The sequence below is a fragment of the Musca autumnalis genome, unplaced genomic scaffold (genome assembly GCF_047663935.1).
Source record: "Musca autumnalis isolate F117 unplaced genomic scaffold, ASM4766393v1 scaffold_5, whole genome shotgun sequence".
Taxonomy (NCBI): Eukaryota; Metazoa; Arthropoda; class Insecta; order Diptera; family Muscidae; genus Musca; species Musca autumnalis.
In genome coordinates, this window is record NW_027412088.1 from 114,480,189 (window position 1) to 114,502,943 (window position 22,755).

Below are 22,755 nucleotides of genomic sequence, written 5' to 3' on the forward strand. Positions count from 1 at the left end.
CCACTACTTATTTGAAAGAAACGCGAAAATTTCTGATTTGTTTCCTTTTTTATTTTATTAAAAATGGAAATTTGACAAAAGACAATTGATTTTCAATGCAAATTGTGTCTTAGAGCATGAATATGCTCTCTCTCCTACATGAATATGTGCTCTCTTTTACAGCATTGTCATATTGAAATACCTAAATTCAATTTAAATTTCCTTTGATTTTGCGCATTAAGAATGTGGATAATGCACGAATTAATTTGAATTAAGGCAGTTAATGCAAATTAACGCTGCCGTCTGTCTAGGGTATAAGTCTTCGTTGGGGTATAAAACTTTCCCCAGAAATTTGTGGATATAGGTCCACGCCTTCATATTGCCCCCATAGAATGGTACCTCCCGATTTTCGGTATTTTGAAGGTTGTGGCCACAGCAAACCACCGAAATGGCTGAAATTTGGTATTTAGTCTTTGTTGGAGGTAAAAGCCTTTCTGATTGAAATTCGTCGGTATAGGTTCACGCTTCGATATAGCCCCAATAGAACGGTACCTCACGATTTTCGTGAATCTGAAGGTTGTGACATAAATATCCCGCCGAAAGACTCAAATTTGTTATTTAGTTTTCCATGGGGTTATACAATTTTTGAGAAAAGAATTATCAGTACAGGGCTCCTATATCCACCATAGGAGCGTACCTCTTGATTTTCGGTATTTTGAAGGATTTACTGAAATTTGGTATTTAGTCTTCTTTGAGTCTAATAACGGTATAGATCAACGTTTTGGTATAGCCCCCATGGAACGGTACCTCCCAAATGTCAATACAGTTCTTAGTGGAGGGTATAACAAGTTCAATTTTTAGCATACCGCCGAAGAACTGAGGACTTGTGACAGGTATAATGTAAATAAAGTTGTTCCATCTGAAGGAATTGAACGTGGGATAAGTGGAAGTGTTTGCTGAAATCTAAAAGTGAATTGTTTTTTAAATCCTTCAAGGACCGATCTATAGCTTGTAGGGAAATTATATGTCCACCGCACATTTGTCCATGATCACAATTTTACATGTTTTTAAAATTGTGACTATTTAGAGCTGGTTTTTAATGTTGCACATGTGCTCTTCATTTAAATGAACTCTCACTGGCACCTTCCACTTTGTAATAATGTAGCTGTTATACATGAATGAGATCTAAAACCTCCTGAAGCATTGTTCATATTTGGTTATTATTTGTGTTATATATGTACACGTAACTTTTGGAGATTTAAAAGTGGTACATTTGTAGATACATACTCTAGCAAAGCATTTCGGTTGTAGGACTTGGCGTTCCCACTTGTTGGAGTGTTCTGTTGCTGTTGTCTAAAGTGCAGTGGTGCTTAAATATTTTATGCATTAGCATTAGAGTTGTGCCAAAGGAACTATATGGAACTATCTAGTTTACTACAGTTCCAATGACCCACATTTTTTCTTTGAACAAACTGCGTATACTTAACAGCACCCGTTATATTCCATGATGTTACTCATACGTTTTGGAACTAGTACAAGGAACTAGGAACTAGATTACCCAACTCTAATTAGCATCTCTGAGAGTGTCTTTCCTTAATAACATAACTGGGGAATGACCCTCGAATCGATTGGACATCTAGCACCCTGGAAAAGTGTCTTCCGTCTATCACAACATGATCGATGTGGTTTCTGGTTTTTCCATCTGGGGACATCCACGTGGTCTTGTGTATGTCGAGGTGTCGGGACCTGGTGCTACTAACTACTATGTTTTTTTGCATCTCCAAAATCGATCAGCCTCATTCCATTGTCGGATGTTACTTCATGAAGACTAAACTTGCCGACCGTGGGAACAAATATATTTATTCTCCCATTTTTAGCATTTGAATATCTTAGAACAATCTTAATGCCATGGCCAGGGCAGCGGTCGTTCACTCTCTCGAGGTGCTCGTAGAATATATTCTTGGTCTGTTCATCTTTCTCTTCGGTCGGGCGCATGGGCGGAATGAGTCTGGACACTCCGATTTAGTATAAATCCATGAGCTAGGTCATATTTCGTTTCATAGCAACTATAATACAATGCGTAAGCGTTTGTGGTCTTTACGTCTGCCGGATTCCATCACACTTCCTGTAAGACGACAAAATCAGCTTTATACTTATCAAGTACATCCGACTTATCAAGTACATTAGCCCAACGCCCTGTCCAAGTTTTTATTGTTCTTATGGAAGGACGCGCGGCACAAATTAGCTCACTAACTTTAACGGGTGTAAAAGGCAGTTACCCAGTGACACCACGGGGAGGTCAATGTCCACTTGAGATGAAAGGGGGACCAAGACAAGTTCTGGGCTTCGCCATGTTAAAACGGGACAGGACCGTTGCTTTGTATCTTCCACGATCTCACTTTCCGGATTACATTCACGGTCACTTGTAAATTGAATCTTCGTTTGTATTTGTATATCTTGATATATGCCAATGATATTAGCTAGCTAATATAAAGGTTTGAAATAGGTAAAATAAAGATGACACACTAAGTGTGACCCATTCGTATTTACCCAGCAAAAACTACACTTACTAAATAACGGTTTTTATAGTACTTTTTTTATAGTCGTAACCACTTATAAATCAACTACTTATTCATTATTTTAACAATCGTAAGGTGTTTTATATTCAATTTTAACACATACTACGTTTTTATTTTGCCCTCAGCCTTATTTGAACATGCCAACTTCTGATTTGTAGCGAAGCGTACGTTGCTTAAAAGCATCCTAACACTTTTTCCTATTTTTGTTATCAAGAACTGAAAAAACAATGTGCATTCAGCTCACAATATTCTGTTTTATACACACACGCTCTGTGCCACCGTTACTCATTATTTAGTAAAGTAAGTAGTTTTGCCGGCTCATGTGGCTTTTGTTGATTCACCTGTACATAAACTATAAAAATACTTTAGCATTCGAATACATTTGGACATCTGTTTTAATATTTTTCGACGATTTAAAATAATATATTGTAACTTTTACTTGATGTTATTAAGTTCCAGTGAATAGAAAACTTCCTTAACACAAATCATACACATGATGTAAGAACTCCATGATGCATACATTAATTTCATAATCATCTCTCTCTCCATCAAACTGACAATTGCCGCCAAAAATTTCCTAATATAATCAGGACATATGTACATTAGGGTTACGACTTTTTTACAAACTCATATCCCTGTATCGTAGTGAGATTAGTTTCTACATAAGATTACACAAAATCTTAATTATAAGGTGATTCGGTGAAAAAACCTTACTTACAAAATGATTTTAAAATTTGAATTTATCAGAATTATGGCAATATTTTTGAAGTCACTGTAAGCAGATATATAAGTGAAAATAAAATTTAGAGCTACATGAGGTATCCAAACTGACAGACCATTTGTTTCTTACTAAGTTTCTTTAATTCTGAGAATCATAAAAATGTCGTAAGCCCTTTTTTCCAAAATATAATTTTTTAACAAAAAATTAAAAAATCTAAAATTTTTCAAAGTGGTTTGTGGTTTCAATATTTGATTGGAGTAAACGTTATTTTAGTTATTAGTATGGTTAAGTTTATTTATTCGGGCAAAAAGAAAAAATTTAAAAAAAATTGTTTTCATTTCAAAATTTTTTTCAAAAAAAACATATTTTTTTTGTTTTTCAAAATAGTCAGACAAAACCCCTGTTTATGTATTTGGAAACGAAAATGTGTGCGCATGAAAGACACCCAAACTTTAGTTTTTGAAATATTATTTCATTTGCTTTTGCTTCAAAACAAAAAACAAATTTGAAATACACACTCAAATTTGGTAGTTTTTCTTCCGCATTCGTTTTCTTATCGACATACATAAACAGGCCCTTAATCCCATAGTCGTTGTTTTAATATTTTATTAAAACAACTTTAATTTATTAGTGGGAAAAATTGGAGATGTTTACCAAGGGTTAAGGCAGGGAAGACTATAGTTTCAGATCTCGCCACAGATCTTCATCAGTTCCCTTGTTTCTTGTTTTTCAATAAGAAACACGCTGATCGAGAATTTCTTTGGCACTACCTAAACTCGAGCAACTTCACTTGCAAACAAAAAAACGCCAACCCTCCTAAAAAACATTTTTTAAAATCGATTTGTGCGTGAATTTTTTATTTCAATCGAATAAACGGTATTATAGTGATTAATAGGCAAAAGTTCATTCATCCGTGCAACAGGAAATCATTTTTGAGAAAAAATGTCGAAAAGTTATAACCCTAATGTACATAATACACCTTTTTCAGATGTAATTCGAATTATTTTAATTGCAATTCGAGAATTCTATTTGTAATTCGTAACATTTCATTTGTAATTATAGAATTCCATTTGTTATTCGAATAATTTCTTTTGTAATTCGAATTATTGCATTTGTAATCTACCTTGTCCCGTATGCTGAAATTAAACACTTTAGGGGGCGTGTCGCATAAAAAATCCGACATCGATTTTTTATAACCACTCTAGTAACTACACTTGACCTTGAAGCCTATTATTACCTTTATGTTGCATTAAGAAAAACAAAAGTTTTGATATATTATTGTCTTTATAGATTGCATTTCAGTCGTATTATCTTAGATGAAAATATATTTATGTTGTAACGTCATAAAAACGTATTGCCTCTTATATAGTCCGGTTCCATAATACATTTTTGATGACACTTGTCAATAAGGTTTCTTAAATAATTTACTTTGGTTTCGACATTTGATTTGTAGCAATTGTTTCAATGCACATTTTCTCCATACAATGATTATGGGGTTTTATCATCATTACATCTGACTTCCCATAAACATCAGCTTAGTTACACAAGTCGTTTATACATACACACTTCTTTCTGTAGCTATGTATATCCGACCAATTGTATTTATTGTGTTTAACACATCTGCAATTATGAGGTGACACGTTCTATTTGTATGGTGCTGTGTTTAACTTTGTACTTTGAATTGCTGGCCAATTGTGTAGCTTTCGCCAATACTGTATTGCTGTCGGCTAGAAAATCTGTGAACGAAATTGCATAGAATTTAAATGTTAGCAGTAACTAACCGAGAGTGTTGTATAATTTTCCTTTACTTACCTATGACTAAGTGAACCATTAAAACACAATGATTAGAGGTGTGGTTCCAAATGTTTAGGTGATGAACAGATCTAAAAATATTTAGGGGTTTTTATTGAACAGAAAACTTTAGAATCGACTTGTGACTTACTTGACTCCTTCGATATTGAGTAAATCCATTTCGAGATCATTCAATGACACTCCCTTAGGCACTGAATCCAATAATATGTAAATTGACTCCTTGAAGAGATTAACAGTTGTCAGTATAACAATTGCCGAAAACAGAATAGTACACAATGGATCGAGAATCTCTGCTTGGGGCTGTAAACATAAATTGAATTGCGTTAAAAAAAGAAATGAAAACTACAGATATTTTTGTGGGATTCTTTTTGTTGTTGTCTGAGTGTGAGCCATAAATAATAGTTGTGTTCCAGAAGCTGTAATATGGTGCCATATTGTACTATTTTCCCAATTTCTTCATAGAAAACGTTCCCGTATTCCAAAAACTCAAAAGGGCACCTTCATTTAATAGAAAATAAAGCCAATAATTTTCTGTTAGACAAATTTGGCCGAGTAGAATCTACCGACACGGCAAGTAAAATAGACGCGCTCTATTTAAAATTCCACGATATATGTTTACGTTTCTAATTAGCCAGAGACTACAATACCTCATATCCAGAATTACCAAGGCGGTAAATTAAAGAAAAACATACACCAAATTGATTATGCTGTGTTATATGGTAGGTAGTTTTTTAGACGTAAAAACGACGTACTTGGAGCAACTCCAATGAACATAAAAACTACAATTCGGTCTGACAAAACGCGAAAGTTAAACATTGGAATGCTACTATCAATCAATATGCAGCTCAGTCAAGTGACTGAGCTTATCTAACTATTTAATTAATGCACTCCTCATTCCGATGAATTTGTGGTACAACAGAAGTGTTGCGCTCTTACCTAAGAGATGCGAGCGGGAAGAAGATTTTTCTTCTTTTTTGGAGAAAACAAGCAAAGACTGCGTGTGAAACAAGTAAAAAACGGCGTTAAGCTCGGCCAACCGAACTTTTTATTAAAATACCGAAAATCTGGAGGTATGGTTCTATGAGGCCATATCAAAACGTAAACCGATATAGCCCAATTTCATCACCAAATCCTAGGTGTAATAGAATCTTCTGTTCCAAATTATATATAATTTCCGCTATTTCGGTTGGATAATGTGGCTAAAACCTTTATGGGGTTTCTACACGGTATGTTTTTTACATATTCATGCATAGCAACTGTCACTTTTTTCGCCCATATGTAATTCCTTCTGCACGGCAAAATTTTATTTTTCATTCGTTTTCAGTTGTTTTCTTTATTTATATCGCGTACAAACAAAACAGCTGTTCACCTTTGGTTGTACAGACGAGAATAGAGCGCGTTCTATTCGACAAATATACATATGTGTTCACATAACACTTTGATGCATTGAAATTTCTGTATGGATCACACCATGTGTACAAAATTCAGATTTGTAAAAAGTGACAGTTGGTATGCACAAATATGTAAAAACATACCGTGTAGAAACCCCATTAGGGCTATTTCAAGACGTTGTTTCGCAAGTAAACACCTTTAGGCCAGAACAGAAATAATCGTCGCTTGCTTTGCTTGCTTCCCAAATGTCAAATTATAAAGGAATGCCAGAGCCTCCTAAAGGAGAACGCAGGCGGATTTGCAAAGAGGCTTTATAATTTGACATTTGGGGAAGCATTCAAAGCAAGCGACGATTGATTCTGTTCTGGCCTCTATGGCAGAAGGAATACCTTAAAGAATAATTTGTCTTGAACAATCTTTTGGATATTGACATATTGACTCTAATCCAATGGTAGGCAAAATATTTTTCTATTGCATACTTTAGGGGGTGTCATTGTGTGCAAAGACATAGAAAAAGATGCATAATGCAAATATGTTTATGAAACAAAGTATATAAACATTTTATCAACAACAGGGGTATGTTAATTGGTGTGTCTTTTTACTTACTAAATGTTGCTGAAACATTTATTCGGCAACTTTTCCATTATACAACTGTCAAAATCTGCAACATTAGTAATAATTATTACTAATTATCACGTAAAAAGACACAGCTAATTTAAAAAACCCCATTAAAGCGCAATTCGACCTATACAAATTGTAGAAAAGCAAAAAGTTGGACTCAGTATTGTATTCCAGTTCATTGAATATGAACTAAGCGGTTAAAAACGCCTGAAATTGTTAACTACTTAACAGAATGTTGTTATGATATCGTAACAACAAAGCTTAACTCCATCTATTGAAAATGTTAACAATTGAGTTTTCCAATCTTAATGTACATATTTATATCTTTTGAATTGAATTGTGTTTGTGAGAATTTTTTACACACACAACCACAAATGGGAGCCCCATTGCCTATCATTGCTCTAATCATATTTTATCGAAATCATTCCAAGTCATGTCTTAATTTGGTATCCCTGCACAGCACATACGCTTTGTAAGATGACATTAAGCGACACGCGGGCCTGAGTAATAAAAAAAATCGCCGGAGCGCTTTTTAAATAAATCGCGGTCAAAGTTTACATTTTTAGGTTTTTTTTTAGTGTTTCACTATTTTGCTTCCAAACCGCAAGTCCTATCGAAATTGGATCGATGAAAATATTGTGGCTGTGAAAATTCTCTACACGATTGACCCTTATGATATTTTCGTAGGTTTTACCATTTTTGAGATATAGAAGTTTAAATTGTGACAATTCACTGACTACATCGTCTCCTATTAAAACAATGTCATGACTGCAATTTCCCAGCCTAAACTTTTATATCTAAAATATGGTACCACCTACAACAAATAACAAAGGCCAATCTTGTAGAACATTTTCACAGCTATTAGATTTTCTCTAGTCCCATTTCGATAAGACTTACCGTTTTCAAGCAAATCGTGTAAACCTAACAAAAACACCTAAAATGTGAACTTCTATATCTTAGAAATGGTTAAACCTGTGAAAATATCATAGAGGTCAATCTTGTAGAGAATTTTCACAGCTACAATATTTTTTCCAATCTCATTTCGATAGGACTTTCGGTTTCCAAGCAAAAATGTCAACCTTGACCGCGATTTATTTATAAATCCCTCTGGGGATTTTTTCTTGTTTATGGATTTTTCTCATCTTTGAACATGTCTGTTTCAGAATCCGCAAAAACTGCCCAGGTGTAAGCGGTTTTTATTTAAAGTTTGTTAAGGCGCACCGTATATGACATTGTTTTATAAGGAGTGAATTGTCCTAATTTGAACTGCTATATCTCATAAATGGTAAAACATACGAAACTATCATTAAGGTCAATCTTGTCGATAATTTTTACAGCCACAATATTTTTTCTAATCCAATTTCTATTGGACTTGCGGTTTCCAAGCAAAATCGTGAAAACCTAAAAAACCCTGATAATGGTAACTTTGACCACGATTTATTTAAAAAGCCCTCCGGCGATTTTTTATTTTTCTCATGTATGAACATTGTGGTTTAAGAATCCGCAAAAACTTCCCATGTGTAAGCTTTCATTTACAGTTGGTTCAAGAGCACCGTGCCGTACATCACTTGCCTTTGGCAAATACGTTGAAAATATTGACCTTTACGATCCAGGGTTCTTTGGAGCTTTTGGGTCATTATCTCAGGAAGTATGGACTTATGTAGAATTATGTCGTCGTAAAGGAGGTCGCAAGGACAACCTGATGAAAATATGTAAAAACTATCCGATCACTTTATCCGAGGTATCCAAAAAGTGGACCGATATAGACCATATTCGAAACCGATCATTATTTGGAAGGAAGAATACGACGTTCGATGTTTGGACCAAATCTATTGAGAGTTATCGTTCCCACCATTTGACAGAAAATGTTTGAAGTATTGTGGGGGAGTTACTCGAACCATTATGGCTCATCTTCGAACTTAAACTAAAATTGGGCAAAATATTACGTGCAAAATTTGGTTCGAAACACTTGATCCGTTCGAGAGTTTAAATAGTGATAATAAGAGACGTCACTTTACAATGAGGACTGTATCCAAACATATCAACAAGCATAGAACTAAATTGTTGCCCAACATAAAAGAATAACACTGGTGTTTTAGCGACAGTTTTCGTTTTACAAAATTATGTATGTAATTTAAGTTTGCCAATAATATATAGTGGTATCATTCTTATTTGGAACTAAATTTTCTTATACATAAAGTACATATTTATTAGTATAGAAAAATAAATTGGTATAGAAATTAGACATTTTTGTATATCCGTTGCTTATAGTGGCAAATAGGTGACAATATGACATACTTACATATATTTTGATAAATATTGACGCGATGAAAACACCGGAACTTTGTACTAAGTCGCCAATGGCATGAATCATTGCTGCCCTTAAATTTAGGTTCTTGTCGTTGCTGAAAAAAAAAAACAGAAAATTATATGTTAGTAAGTATATATTTATTATTATTAATTTTAGCACGTAAGTTTATCATAATTAGTATGTAAGTTTATTTTATCCCTTTAGTATATAAGATTTGTTTTATCTTTAAAAACTTGTAATATGGCCAGTTTTTGTAATTTTCCTGGCAACAACTTAAACAAAAAAAATTGGAAAAATAACGAATATAACCCGAAATATTGTTATAAAAGATAGCACAATTAACCTCAAACTGTTGTAGTTCCAACAAAATTCAAAAGATTATGGGAATATATGTATATTTATTATTTTATGATATACTGTTAGCTATTAAGTATCTTTGTAAAAAAGAATATTGAATTAAATAAAATAGCTGCGTTTAAAATGAAAATGAAAAAAATATATGTTAGTAACAACGATTCTAAAAATGATCGTGAACAAAACATTTTTTAGACATTTTACTGAAACTGAAATAAAGAAAGTTTTTCTTTAGTTTTCTTCTTCCATATATCTACTATTTTCAATATGTACATTAGGGTTATAAATTTGTTGCAATTTTTGCAAATATCAAAAATACCACTGCTCATTGTCATTTTTTCTCTATCGAGAAAAAAGTGAAATGACACATACGCTTTTCGTAATAACTTATTAATAGGTTTAATCTAATTTAAAATTAATATCAATCCATTCTGGACCAATTTTTTTTTATCAAATCGCGATATTTCAGAGCATTTAATGCGCCTTTGACAATATTGCAATTTTTTGTTTTTCTTCATAAACTCGCGAATTTTATGTTTATATTTATTGTACCTATCGAACAAGAGAATATGTGGTTATTTGCAACGGATTCGCGAAAGTTACAGACTGTTTTAATGACTGTGCCTGTGTGAATCGGCGACCTGACATAACGCCCAACGGACATAACGCCCAAAATCCAATTTGGGCGTTATGTCCGCGCTGACACCGGACTTAACGCCCAAAATGAAATTGGGCGTTATTATGTCCGGAGTTAAGGCGGACATAACACCCAATTTTATTTTAGGTATTAAGTCCGAGATCAGGGCGGACATAACGCCCAAAATTAATTTTGGGCGTTAAGCCAGGATGTTAAGCCAGGTCGCCGTGAGAATCGTATATGTTTGCTATAAATACATACATATATCACAAATGTTGTCAAATATTTCATATTCCATTTCAAAAAAAATGTTAAATTTTTTTTCGCGCTGCGTCAAAGATTTTTGGTACATAGGTTAAGAAACAAATTCCTAGTACTAATCCGCTCGCGAGCCAGTTTTTTGTTGAAGCGGACAAAAGTTATGGCGGTTCTATTTTCGTTTTAAAGAAAAAATTATTATAAAAACGCTAATTATTTTACCGCGAGCAATTGCTACTAAAAAGTTATATGGAATTGGCTTGAGTTAGTAGATTGCATAATATTTGTTAACTGTTACTTAGTACTCGCGAAATGTATAATAAATTGATAAATTATTGAATGTAAGTCATCTTTTTTCAAAATAAAGTTCCATTTACCCGCTATAAAATTACGACAAAATTTGTATAGAAGCAAAACTTCACGGCGAATCAAATGAGACTACAATCATACAGATTGGTGTTATAGTTTCGATGTTACAGCCAAAATAAGCACATATTTTGGTCAAAAAAATAATTTTTTGTTAGAAAAAAATATTTTTTCACATGCATTATGTAGTAGAAAATTTTGTAAAAATCTATAGGAACACTTCCTGCATTTTGCTTAAATCTCCCAATAAAATAGACGGATTTTGCTTTATTGACATTCATATTAAAGCTTTCCCATTAGGAAAGGTAATTGGGTTGATGAGGATATATCTCAAAGCTTCTGAAATGGAAATAGAGATCAAATAACCCATTTTAATTTATATGCATTTTAAAATACGTGTAAATCGCGTAATTATCAAAATCATTTTGTCCGCATGTGATTTTCATGTATAGCAAGACCATATCTATTAAGTTTTATATATTTTCCGAAATATAATTTGGACTCTAAGATGTAGCATCGGATGCATCTAAGCATTAAAAACCCTATAAAATATCGCTAAAATGCGCAAATTTATTATTTCAAGGCGATCAATCAACAACCGTGGATGTAGCATCACACACTATTTTTTGGGATAAAATGAATGTAGCTTCCTTATCAGTGAAGTTTTCAAATTTCTGTTTCCGCTAAAACGAAGATGCTGCACTAGTTTTTTCATTGCAGTGGAAACGACCCGCAGAAAACGCGATAAAATACGCGATATTTTCAAAAACAATTTTAGGTGATTTTTCTACTTTGGAATTTCTCGTAGCTCGCGTTTTAGTAGATGGATTTTCACGAGGAATGATTTATTGGATCCGGAACGTAAAAAACTAAAATGTGCAATGGAGTACGAGGTATTCTAGAGACAATTGCAAATATTAGACCCGAAAAATATGATTTTTAGAAAAATGTTCGCTCAAAATTTCCGCCTTTGGATGCAGATTTCTGTGAAGCTGTGCAGACTACATTCACAATATACGTATCAAATAACTCAGAATCGCAAGTACTACAATCCTATACATGACTTTTTGAAAAACTTGTTTGCGGAATGAACTTAGAAGAAAATTTCAAAAAACACTGTAAATCTGGCTTCAAAATGTCAGCATAATTTAATGGTAGAAGCAGTTCAAATTTTGAAAAGTAATACATTAGTGAGACGATCCTTATTTAGTTTGCTTCTACTTTTACTTTGACAGAAAAATCGAGAGAAGTGTGGTTTACTCACAAATCGAGAGAACACAAAAAAAGACATGTTGGCTTCAACCCATTTTTACCCATTTTTTAACATAAATATAGCCACAGCTTCCACGCAAATTATCTTTTAAGGTCAATATTTTTTGCCACGTCCAAAAACATTTCATTTCATCCAAAAATATTTAATTTGTATAATATACAATCACAGGTCGCGTGTTCTAAAAGGGTAAACCTTGGCTTCAGCTATGTTAAATTTTCAAAAATATTGGTGATATATTTTTAAATTCATTTTAAGATTTTTGTCAATTACGTTGTATTTATTATCTCTACCAAACTTACAACGAAAATACAAATAAATAAATTTCTTTCACAACTTAACATTTGGTATGACCTTGCTAGAATGTTTTAAAATTGATTTGTTTCACAGTAGAGTCTTTAAATATTCCTTTTGTTTTGGATTATCTTTTTTATGTGACAAGTCTGTACGTCAATGTAAAATTTTGGATTAAAGTAAAGAAACAAAATCGAATGTAACTGTTACAATATTTATAACATATTACGCACGATTCGTACGTGACCTTAATTTAAAATAACTACATAACAGAATTCCTTTTAAAGTTATGTACGATTTAACAAGGAGAGTTGGTTTTGTTTTTCTTTTTGATGTTTGTGTTTATCACATTCAAAAGTCGACATTTAAATAAATAGCCGCAAGCAATTTTATTTCAATAATTTCTTACCCATCTTGTTGGTGTTTCACGGCATTTCCGCACAGCGTAGGCTGATGCTCTATTGATGCTACTGCTCGAGCACTGTCAACAGCTATGGTGCCATCGGCAGTGGCAAAGAGCGAGTCCGTTGTATCTGCTGGTTCCACTGAATGCTCCAAGTCCTGATGACTGCCAACAAGACTGTGTCGGTGTTGATGTCGCTGTGAATCCGGCAAATGGAACTGTGAAGTGTTGTGACTATGACCGTGATGGTGATTATGGCTATGTTTGTGGCCATGGTTGTGACTATGACTGTGACCATGAGCTGCACCTATTCCACCTTCTGGCAGTTCAGCTGACGAAGTGTGTAAAATGGAAATCATACTGGAAAATATTGAAAAATAAATTTAACTAGATAAATATTTACGCTCGAATTAAATGGAACGAACCATGCTAATCTTTTTTAATGTATGTATTTCCGTGTATATGCATATGTATAGAACACAGTAGCGTAAACTGTATAATAGTATTATATTTATCTTACTAAACACCTGTTAAAAATTTCATATTTAATTATATATTAGGAATATAGTCGGAAAAGACCTACCCGGCAGCACTATTTCCTCTAAGGAAAAGGTAAAGTTATTCTTTAAAATGAACATTTTTTTGTACAGTGGCGGCCATATAATTAAGAACGACATCGTATTAAAAAGTATTTGACTTGCTACGTTCCAAATATTTGAATATTTATATGGAACAAAATTTGTGAATAAAGTACAGGGTAAGCACTTTCAAATAAAGCCAAAACAAGTTTTAATTCTCCCTCGTTTATACGAAAGAAACCACGATTTATTAAAATAGTCATAAATCGACCTGGCCACATAATTAAGAACGATATAAGTAAAGGTTACTTTAAGGTAATTTTCATACACAATATGTGAATATATCGTTATGTATTTTAAAAATCGGTTACTTTGATTCATTTTTAGTATCAAATGTCCTTCAATGCTACAAATTATTGAGTCTTAGTTTGATAATTAGGGCATACCTAACTTTTTCAAAAATTTTCCCATAATTTGACGAATTTATTTTATTTTTGGGATCTAAAGCCACAGTTTTGGCTTCTTCTCATTCCCTCGATGGCGCTCTAAACGATACCCTGTGATTGTCGTTTCACAGTTGGCACTTATTTACCCTTATATTGGTTTTTACCTCACTTCTTTGAGTCCTTTACGACGGAATTGTCTGGGAAATTGTTTCGTATGAGCCATTTCCACCTTATAAATCGGTAGGATTGTGGTCTACAGGTAGTAGACAGGGAATAAAAAAATAATTTCGTTTTGTACAAAAAATTGGACTAACGGTATACCGAACAAAAATGAAAGGTTCAATATTTTGAAAGCCTTCATTGCACAATGTCTTTGTGGGTGTGATAGGCATAGTTATGTTAGACTTTTTAATCAATGAAGCTCATATTAATATCAAAATCAGTGAAATCAATAATTTTAATGGATGAAAATACAATTTTTGTATAAACTAATGTCTGATGTACATACACAAAATTTTTGTGGAATTCGAGCAGTCCAAACATTATGTTAATAAATGCTATATTCGGTGTGGAATTCTTCCAATTTTTGTATAGACGTTATATTATTGTTTCATTTCCTGTCTACTACCTCCAGACAAAAATCCTACCGCGTTATAAGGTGGAAATAGCTCTTACGAAACTATTTCCCAGACAATTCCCTCGCAAAGGACTCAAACAAGTGGGATTAAAGCCTATTTAAGGGTAAATAAGCGCCGATTATGGAACGACAATCACAGGGTATCGTTCAGAGCGTCGTCGAGGGAATGAGAGGAAGCCAAAACTGTGGCTTTAGATCACAAAAATAAAATAAATTCGTCAAATTATGGACACATTTTTGATAACGTTAGTTATGCCCTAATTATCAAACTTAGGCTCAATAATATGTAGCATTGAAGGACAACTGATACTAAAAATTAATCAAAGTAACCGATTTCTAAAATACATAACGGTATATTCACATATTGTGTATGAAAATTACGTTAAAGTAACCTTTTCTTATATCGTTCTTAATTATGTGGCCAGGTCGATTTATGACTATTTTAATAAATCGTGGTATCTTTCGTATAAACGGGGGAGAATTAAAACATGTTTTGGCTTTATTTGAAAGTGCTTACCCTGTACTTTATTTACAAATTTTTTTCCATATAAATATTCAAATATTTGGAACGTAGCTAGTCAAATACTTTTTAATACGATGTCGTTCTTAATTATATGGCCGCCACTGTATAAGAGAAAAAAGAAAACGTCGAATGTTGGTGATCAAAAGGAACGTTTTATAGATCAGGTATCGGCACCAATACAAGCGCATTGTTTGCGGCCTCACGCATACGACTCTCTCTCGCTCTCTCCACAAACAGCGTGTGCGTTAATGTATTGCTAAAATTAAAAATCATTGAAACAAGCGACAACAGAACCTTCTTCATTGACTTCTGAACGAAGACTGAGTGGTGGTTGTTCTGTTGTTATTCTCATCAAGGGCACGTGTGCCCCTTTTTGCCGGATGCTGTTATAGATTACGACATCCGAATCTCTTAGGTACTCTCCCCCTCTGTTAGGCAAGGTCTGGATCAGAGCTGAGCAAAATCGAGAGAGAGGCAAATTTAAGAGAGAATTATTATTTAATTTTTCTTGATGTTTCATTACTTATTTCAACATTTTTTATCAACCCTAGTCTGGATGTTAATGGTTGAGAGAAAAATTCTTTGATATTAGCGTTAACGGTGGATTTTGGCGAACTTAGAAACACGAGCACTGCCAGCTACAATGAAATACTTTATCATTTTAGAAAATTATTGTTATCCGTTTCAGAATTTACAACAATTTATATGAAACCAGAAAAATATAAAAAATGGTTGCAAAAAACCACGGAATTGTAAATGTTTATCAATTACCTTCTTTGAGCTAATTGTGTATTTCACGTAACAACGTTTTACCTAACCGCTCATATTTTTTAATGTTGAAAAAAATGCCAAAAACTTTGAAGTGTAATATAGATGTATGCTTAAAGGCCAATCCCTTGGTTTTGATTAAATTCAAGGCACATTTATATAAGGTAAATGCATGAATTACAGTAACTAAAAAATTTATAAAAACAACATTTTTGTTATTGAAAATTAAATGTCAAAGAAAATATTGAATAATAGCGTCGCACAATGGTGCCTTTGTGGACAAAAATCGAAAAATATGTTGTTGACTTTTTTAAAATTGTATGATTTCATTTTATTGAGAACACTTCAAATAGGTCAATTCTGAAAGAATTTTGTCGATATATGGTGTTAATATAAAGTTATAGCCCCTCAAACATAGAACATTTTTCGTTGGAATTTATATTGAAATTTATATAGAAACGGACCACATGTTCAAGGAACTGTATTTAAAGAAGTTAATGGAATTATTACATCTTTTGAAATGGGAATTAAAGAGTGGTCAATGGACTTCCTCTTTTTGAAAAAAATGTTTACATAAAATGTTTATATATAAAGTACCGTTATGTTGATTGAAGCAATAACATTTTATACAAAACTAATGCATGTCGTTTCTTTCATGGAGCGTATCTAAAAATTGCAGCAAATTGTAGCTTCGGCCATTTGGTACATGAAACAGACATCCCTTTCGAATAAAATTATGCAAAAATTACATCCGACAAAATTTGACAGTTTGAACTAAAAATCAATGTTTTCTTATTTTGCCTCAGTTTACCAATTCACTTTATTTGACTAATTCGTTTTATATTTGTTAATACATTTTTGACATTTTCGAAAATGTGACCGAGAAAAATTAATATGGATCTTTTTACATATATGATTTTACAATCAGAACCAACATTTAGTATTTTAAGTCAAACAAGAAGAAGCTGCGCAGATGATACGGACATTGAACCATATGTTATAAAAGAAGTTGATTCAATTATTGACGATTGAATATGTAATAAGACTTTTATTTATTTTTAAGTTACTATGCAATACCGATATTTAAGAGTATTTAATAAAAAATGATTTAAAAGTAAGCTACCATTTTTAATGAATTTGAAATACATTCACGTGGGTAAATTTGAATGATATTCAATCAAAATTGACTGAAATGTAGCAAAATCGGGGAAAGATATATATGGGGGCTATATCCAAATCTGAACCGATTTGGACCAAAGTTTGAATTTTTCATTCCTATGCGCTCATAAGCACTTGTACAAAAATTCATTGACCTAGGTCAACTCCTTCTATTTTTGTCCACGTTTACAAGGGAGCGGCACCACTGTGCGTCGTTCTAAAAATTTTCTCAGGAAAAACATAAATACATTTTGAAATCCTCTGAAATTGAACAAATTTGAATCAAAATGTTAATATAATGCATTCAGAACTGGCCTAGGTCATTTTTATTACACGTTTTTGATAAAAAGAAGGATTTTATGGTAGCAAATTTCGAATTTTCAATTTTCAGACTCTATTACATTTTGAAAACCATATTTACAAAATAAGTAAAAATACAGCTGATTATCACTTCTACCTTCTATAAAACTGCCTTCATAGCACAATTACCAAGGTAGTGGTATCGTAAAATTTTGAATATGTTACGTCAAAATTTTCTTTATGTTGTTGGGGAAATTACAATAAAAATAATTTTTTATAAAGGGATTTGACTTTTCATATTCGAACAGCTGGTGTGATACCACTACCTTGGTAATTGTGCTATGACTGCCTTGATTAAATTTAAATTTTTCATCAAAATTCGAAAATTACAAAAAGGTCGATTTTTTTGAATTGCTTGCATTTTAGGCCAAATAACAGATAAGAGGCAATACTATAACAATGTTCAAACAACACCACAATAATATGCTAAAACGACCATGACTTTAAGTGGGTTAAATGTTGTCTTAGCGGTTAAAATTGGTTAACAGTGTGTCATAACATGGTTATGATATCGTTAGAACTAAGCATAACTCCATCTTTTGACAAATGTTAACAATTCAGTGGTCACATAATTATTTTTTTATATTTTCAATAATTTCAGCTCCCTTAAATTGTCATGTTCTTTAATGGTGAATTTTGGCGTTTCTACTACACATAACTATTAGATTTCCTGTTACGTGTAAACAGCTCTTTGTATTCTACATTCAGATTTTAGAAAACATTTTAATGCTTATTTATTTCGATTCAACAATATGTATTACTATATATTTTGTCAATGTTGTATATGTCTACGTTTCTACTGTGACAATGTTTTGTAATTTTTCACATAAAAACAATAAAAAAAACTTTGCTCATCTAATAAAATAGGATGTGTATCTACACTTACATGATATTAATTAAAATTCCAATGCCAGAAATGACCATCATTGTGCTGGCATCCAAGTCATAGTCGTTGGCATAGATGCGTTGTATGGCAACCAAAACTAGAGTTGCGGTTAAAATCCAAATGCCCAGGATCGATGCCAATGCGCCCATAACCTCTGAAAATAAACAAAAGCAAAACGAGTTCAAATTCTCATTACACAGGCAATTGTAACAAACAACAACACACGACAGCTATGCCACACCAGCATTATTCTGTTCAGTATACACAACTTCATAACATACATATGTAGGTGTTTGTTGCAGCATACGAATTCCAAAATTCATTTATGTGTTTCTTAAATAAATAGAAAATATTAGCATTCTATCGTAAAATTAACATAATTCTAGTGTGCATAGACATGTACATGTGGAAACATACAAATAAACGTTCACAGATATGCTCAAAATTAGGGATGCAGTGTTAAAGTTAATGCCTGGACATAACTCCCACTGACATAACTCCTAAAATGATTTGGGAGTTGTGTCCGCTCTACTTTGTGGACAAACCTCACAGAAAAAAACGCGGACATAAGTCCCAACGATTTTTTTTAATTTGAAAATTATTGTTTTCTTAATTTTGAAATTTACTTCAATTATTTTCTACTGATCTGACAAAAACCGTTATAAATTTTAGAGAAGAATTTAAAATTTAAGCTGAATTGTACATTTGAGAAAGCTAAAGTGGGGAACAATCTCCACAAAATCCTCAAGCTTTCCTATAAAAGTCTGGAGTATTCCCCCACTGGATTAACTTCTTTATTTCTCTCTATTATAGAGAGTAACGTTTAAAAAATGCACTGACAGCCTTGCAAAATTTACTTAAATTTACTTACTGTAAGTACGTTTTTTAAACGTTACTCTCTATAATAGAGAGTACTAATGAAGTTAAGCCAAGCCAATCATATGATTGAACCTTCAACATTATCAAAACAAACGATTTCCTAAAATTATTATAATGTGGCAAAAACCTTCAAAAAAATGTAAAAATGTTTCATACCCGATAAATGAATATACCCGTGCACAAATTGCTGGGAAAGTTTTGTAGACCGAACAAAGACTAAATACCGAATTTTAACCATTTCGGTGGGATAATGAGGATAAGACTTTCAAAATATCGAAAATCGGAGGTGTCGATCTATGGGGGCTATATCAAAACGTGTACCTGCATTGTATATGGTAAAAACCAAATTTCCCTTGCAATTCCATTTGAAAAAATTAAAAATAATAGATAATTAAAAAATTAAGTAATAAAAATAATTTGTCGCTTAGTCTCAATAAGTATGTTCTTCCACATGATGGAATCTCTCAAATAAAACGCTTGCCGTTTCATTTTGCCACCATTTTTAATTTAAAGAGATTTCACCATGTGGAAGAATATATTTATTGAGGCTAAGCGACAACTTATTTTCTAGTTTTATCGTTAGTGAATTTATAAATAAAACGCTGAAACCTAATTTTTTTAATTATCTTTTATTTTTAACTTTTTAGTAAATAAACTTTTTGACCACTGAGAAGTCCATAACCAAATTACAGTCAATTTATGTCGAAAATGTTGACGAAAACTTTAAATTGGCTGAAAACGGGTTGTATCGTTATATGGGGGCTACACCAAAATCTGACCCATGTACACAATTTTTGGTGGGAAAGTTTCTGTACAATTGGAAACTCGAAATGCCAAGTTACTGCCAATTCGGACTGAAAATAAAGACAAAATCCTCAAAACAACTTAAATCGGGTGGCATATCATATTCATGTATTGTCATCCAAATCTGAAAAGTGTGCAAAGTTTCAGTTCGATTGGTCAACTGCAAGTGTGTTAAAAATGAGTTACTAAATTTGAATTAAATCGGGTGGTACCGCTATATTGGGGCTATACCAAAATTTGACCTATGTCTACAATTTTTAGTGGAGAAATTCCTGGACCATTGCGAACTCCAAATGGCAAGTTACAGCCAATTCGGTCTAAAAATGAAGACAAAATCCTCAAAATACCTGAAATCGGGTGGTACCGTTATATGGGGGGCTGTAGGTAAAAATGGGCCCATATTGGTTTTGGTTTCCAATTCATGTATTATCATCCAAATCTAAAAAGTGGGCAAAGTTCTAGTTCGATTGGTCAACTGCAACTGTGTCAAAAATGAGTTAACAGATTTGAAAAGCAAGATAAATGAAACAATGTAAAAACACTGTAAAAATGGACCAATATTGGTTTTGATTTCTTATTCATTCATATTCATTAGTGCGATTGGTCAACTGCAACTGTGTTATGTTACCAGATGAGTTACCAGATATGAACTAAACGGACACCAAAGCAAGTTAAATAAAACACTGTAAAAATGTTGCGAGCAGATCTACAATTTCAAATCTGTCCGCGTTCACAAAATTGGCCGATGCGGGCAAAAGTTATAGCGGTTTTTATTCTCATATAAAGAAACAAATTTAAAAATATGTTATTTGTTTCCGTGAGAAAATTTAAAGAAACTAAAACTGAATTTTGATAAAATTGAAAAGCTGTTAAATAAATTTGAATTCTCTAATGAAATTGTCGGCCATTGTTGTTGATAATTCCGGCGTAAGTTCGGATAATTTGATTAGTTATATTCTCCGTCTACCCTATCTTCTCCAGCTATGGTCAATAAACCTACCGAATTGAATAATCATAAAACCGCATCCTCTGTTTTAAAAGCGAAGGAAAGGTCCGTGGCTGCAGATACCAATCCTTCTGCTTTAGTAAATAAACCTCCTCCTACTATTAATAAATCTGTTACTGCAGATAATAAAAAAATTTCTAGTAATAAAGAATCTGTTCCTGCAGATAGTAATACTCATTCAAATTCTGGTAATCAACCTTCTCTCGTTATTAATGAAATTTCTGATCCTGCAGAAAGTAATAACTTAACTGAATCGTCTATACCTTCGTTTACCGATCAACTTATTGCTGTCGCGCTGCGTAAGACCATATTTTTTCCAGGTTACACACTTCTACCATGACCGAGAACATTCGATCGTATTTAAAGTCAAAAATACCAAATTTTTCTGATAATGACATACACATTTTTAAAGTTAGTCCCTCTCAACCTCGCGATATCATCTCCTTTAGAATTGTTATTCCTGGTAAATGGTTCAGTACAATGATCAATAGTACAGTTTGGCTTGATGATCTTATAGTATGAGAGTATGTATTTAGAGCAAGAGTGAATCGTGCAAATCGTGTTGCAATTTCATCGAGATCAAAAAACTAGAGGATAATATTATCTTGTCTTTTCTATATCAAAATGTTAGAGGCCCAAAATACTAAACTCAGAAATTTATATATAAAAAGTTTTCATTGTGATTTTAAAGTTTCAGTTTTCACAGAAACATGGCTAACACCAGATATTAACGATTCTGAAATCTTTTCCGATAACTATCAAGTTTATAGGAAAGACAGGTTAAATAAAACTGGTGGTGGCGTTTTGATTGCTATCCATAACTCTATTTCTTCTGAACTTGTAAACCCTCAAAGTAACTCTACCGATGAATTCATTTGCGTAAAACTAAAGCATCTCGGTAACAGTTTTCTTATAACCTGCTGCTATAGTGCTCCTAATTTGGATATTAAAATTTATACTAGGAACCTCTCGAAAACACTCTCTGAATCCTGTACATTAATTTGCATGGGCGATTTTAATTTACCTAATGTTTCATGGGTGGCGGGTGATAATAAATTAGATTTCAGTAAGTAATTCCGGATTGGATATTTTTTGGAATAAATTTTATGATAAATGCTTATATCAAATTAATAATATTGTAAGTGAAAAAGAACTGATTTTGGATTTATTTTTTCAACCACGTTAAATATTTCGTTAAATACATGTTCTCCACTTGTACTACCTGAGAACAAGTAAAAAATTGTTCAAATAAACTAAATCCTCTCCTACATACAACTTCGCTAATGTCGATCTTTCTCAACCGAAACCCAAGCTACATAATACTGAATGGTATTTTAATGATGATCTAGACTTATGTGTGTCAAGATTCTATAGTCAAATTGACACTGCCTTTTCCACAGCCGTTCTTTTAACAAAGAAAGCATTTGACCACGGTCCTGCCTGGTTTACACCGAAGTTAAGACGTTTACGTAACATTAAGAGCAGACTGTTCAAGAAGTTTATGAAATGCAACAGCTCAATCAATTACTCAAAATACTTAATTGCTAGAAATGAATATAATATTGAAAACTCAAAGTCGTATTCTGTTTATCTTACCAAAATCAAATATGATCAAATATGACTTTAAACGTAAAGTTCAAACGTTTCCCAGTTACATGTGATTTGGTTGTACAGAATCCTCTGATAGCATAGAAATCTCAAACATGTTTGCTG

At 32.8% G+C, this 22,755-nt stretch overlaps 1 protein-coding gene across 7 annotated transcripts in view; it reads right to left on the bottom strand.

Moving 5' to 3' along the window:
* Nucleotides 1-4,544: 4,544 nt before the first annotated feature.
* The window catches only part of ZnT41F (Zinc transporter 41F), a 51,192-nt gene continuing 32,981 nt past the window's right edge, over nucleotides 4,545-22,755 (bottom strand). For all 7 annotated transcript variants that reach the window (XM_073988762.1, XM_073988764.1, XM_073988768.1 and 4 more), the window contains exons 5-10: nucleotides 18,354-18,507; nucleotides 13,004-13,357; nucleotides 9,407-9,509; nucleotides 5,222-5,391; nucleotides 5,092-5,162; nucleotides 4,545-5,015 (exon numbers count right to left, since the gene is read on the bottom strand). In XM_073988762.1, coding sequence (XP_073844863.1) covers nucleotides 4,906-5,015; nucleotides 5,092-5,162; nucleotides 5,222-5,391; nucleotides 9,407-9,509; nucleotides 13,004-13,357; nucleotides 18,354-18,507 — 962 coding nt within the window. In that variant the 3' untranslated portion in view covers nucleotides 4,545-4,905. The remainder of the gene's footprint in view (nucleotides 5,016-5,091; nucleotides 5,163-5,221; nucleotides 5,392-9,406; nucleotides 9,510-13,003; nucleotides 13,358-18,353; nucleotides 18,508-22,755) is intronic.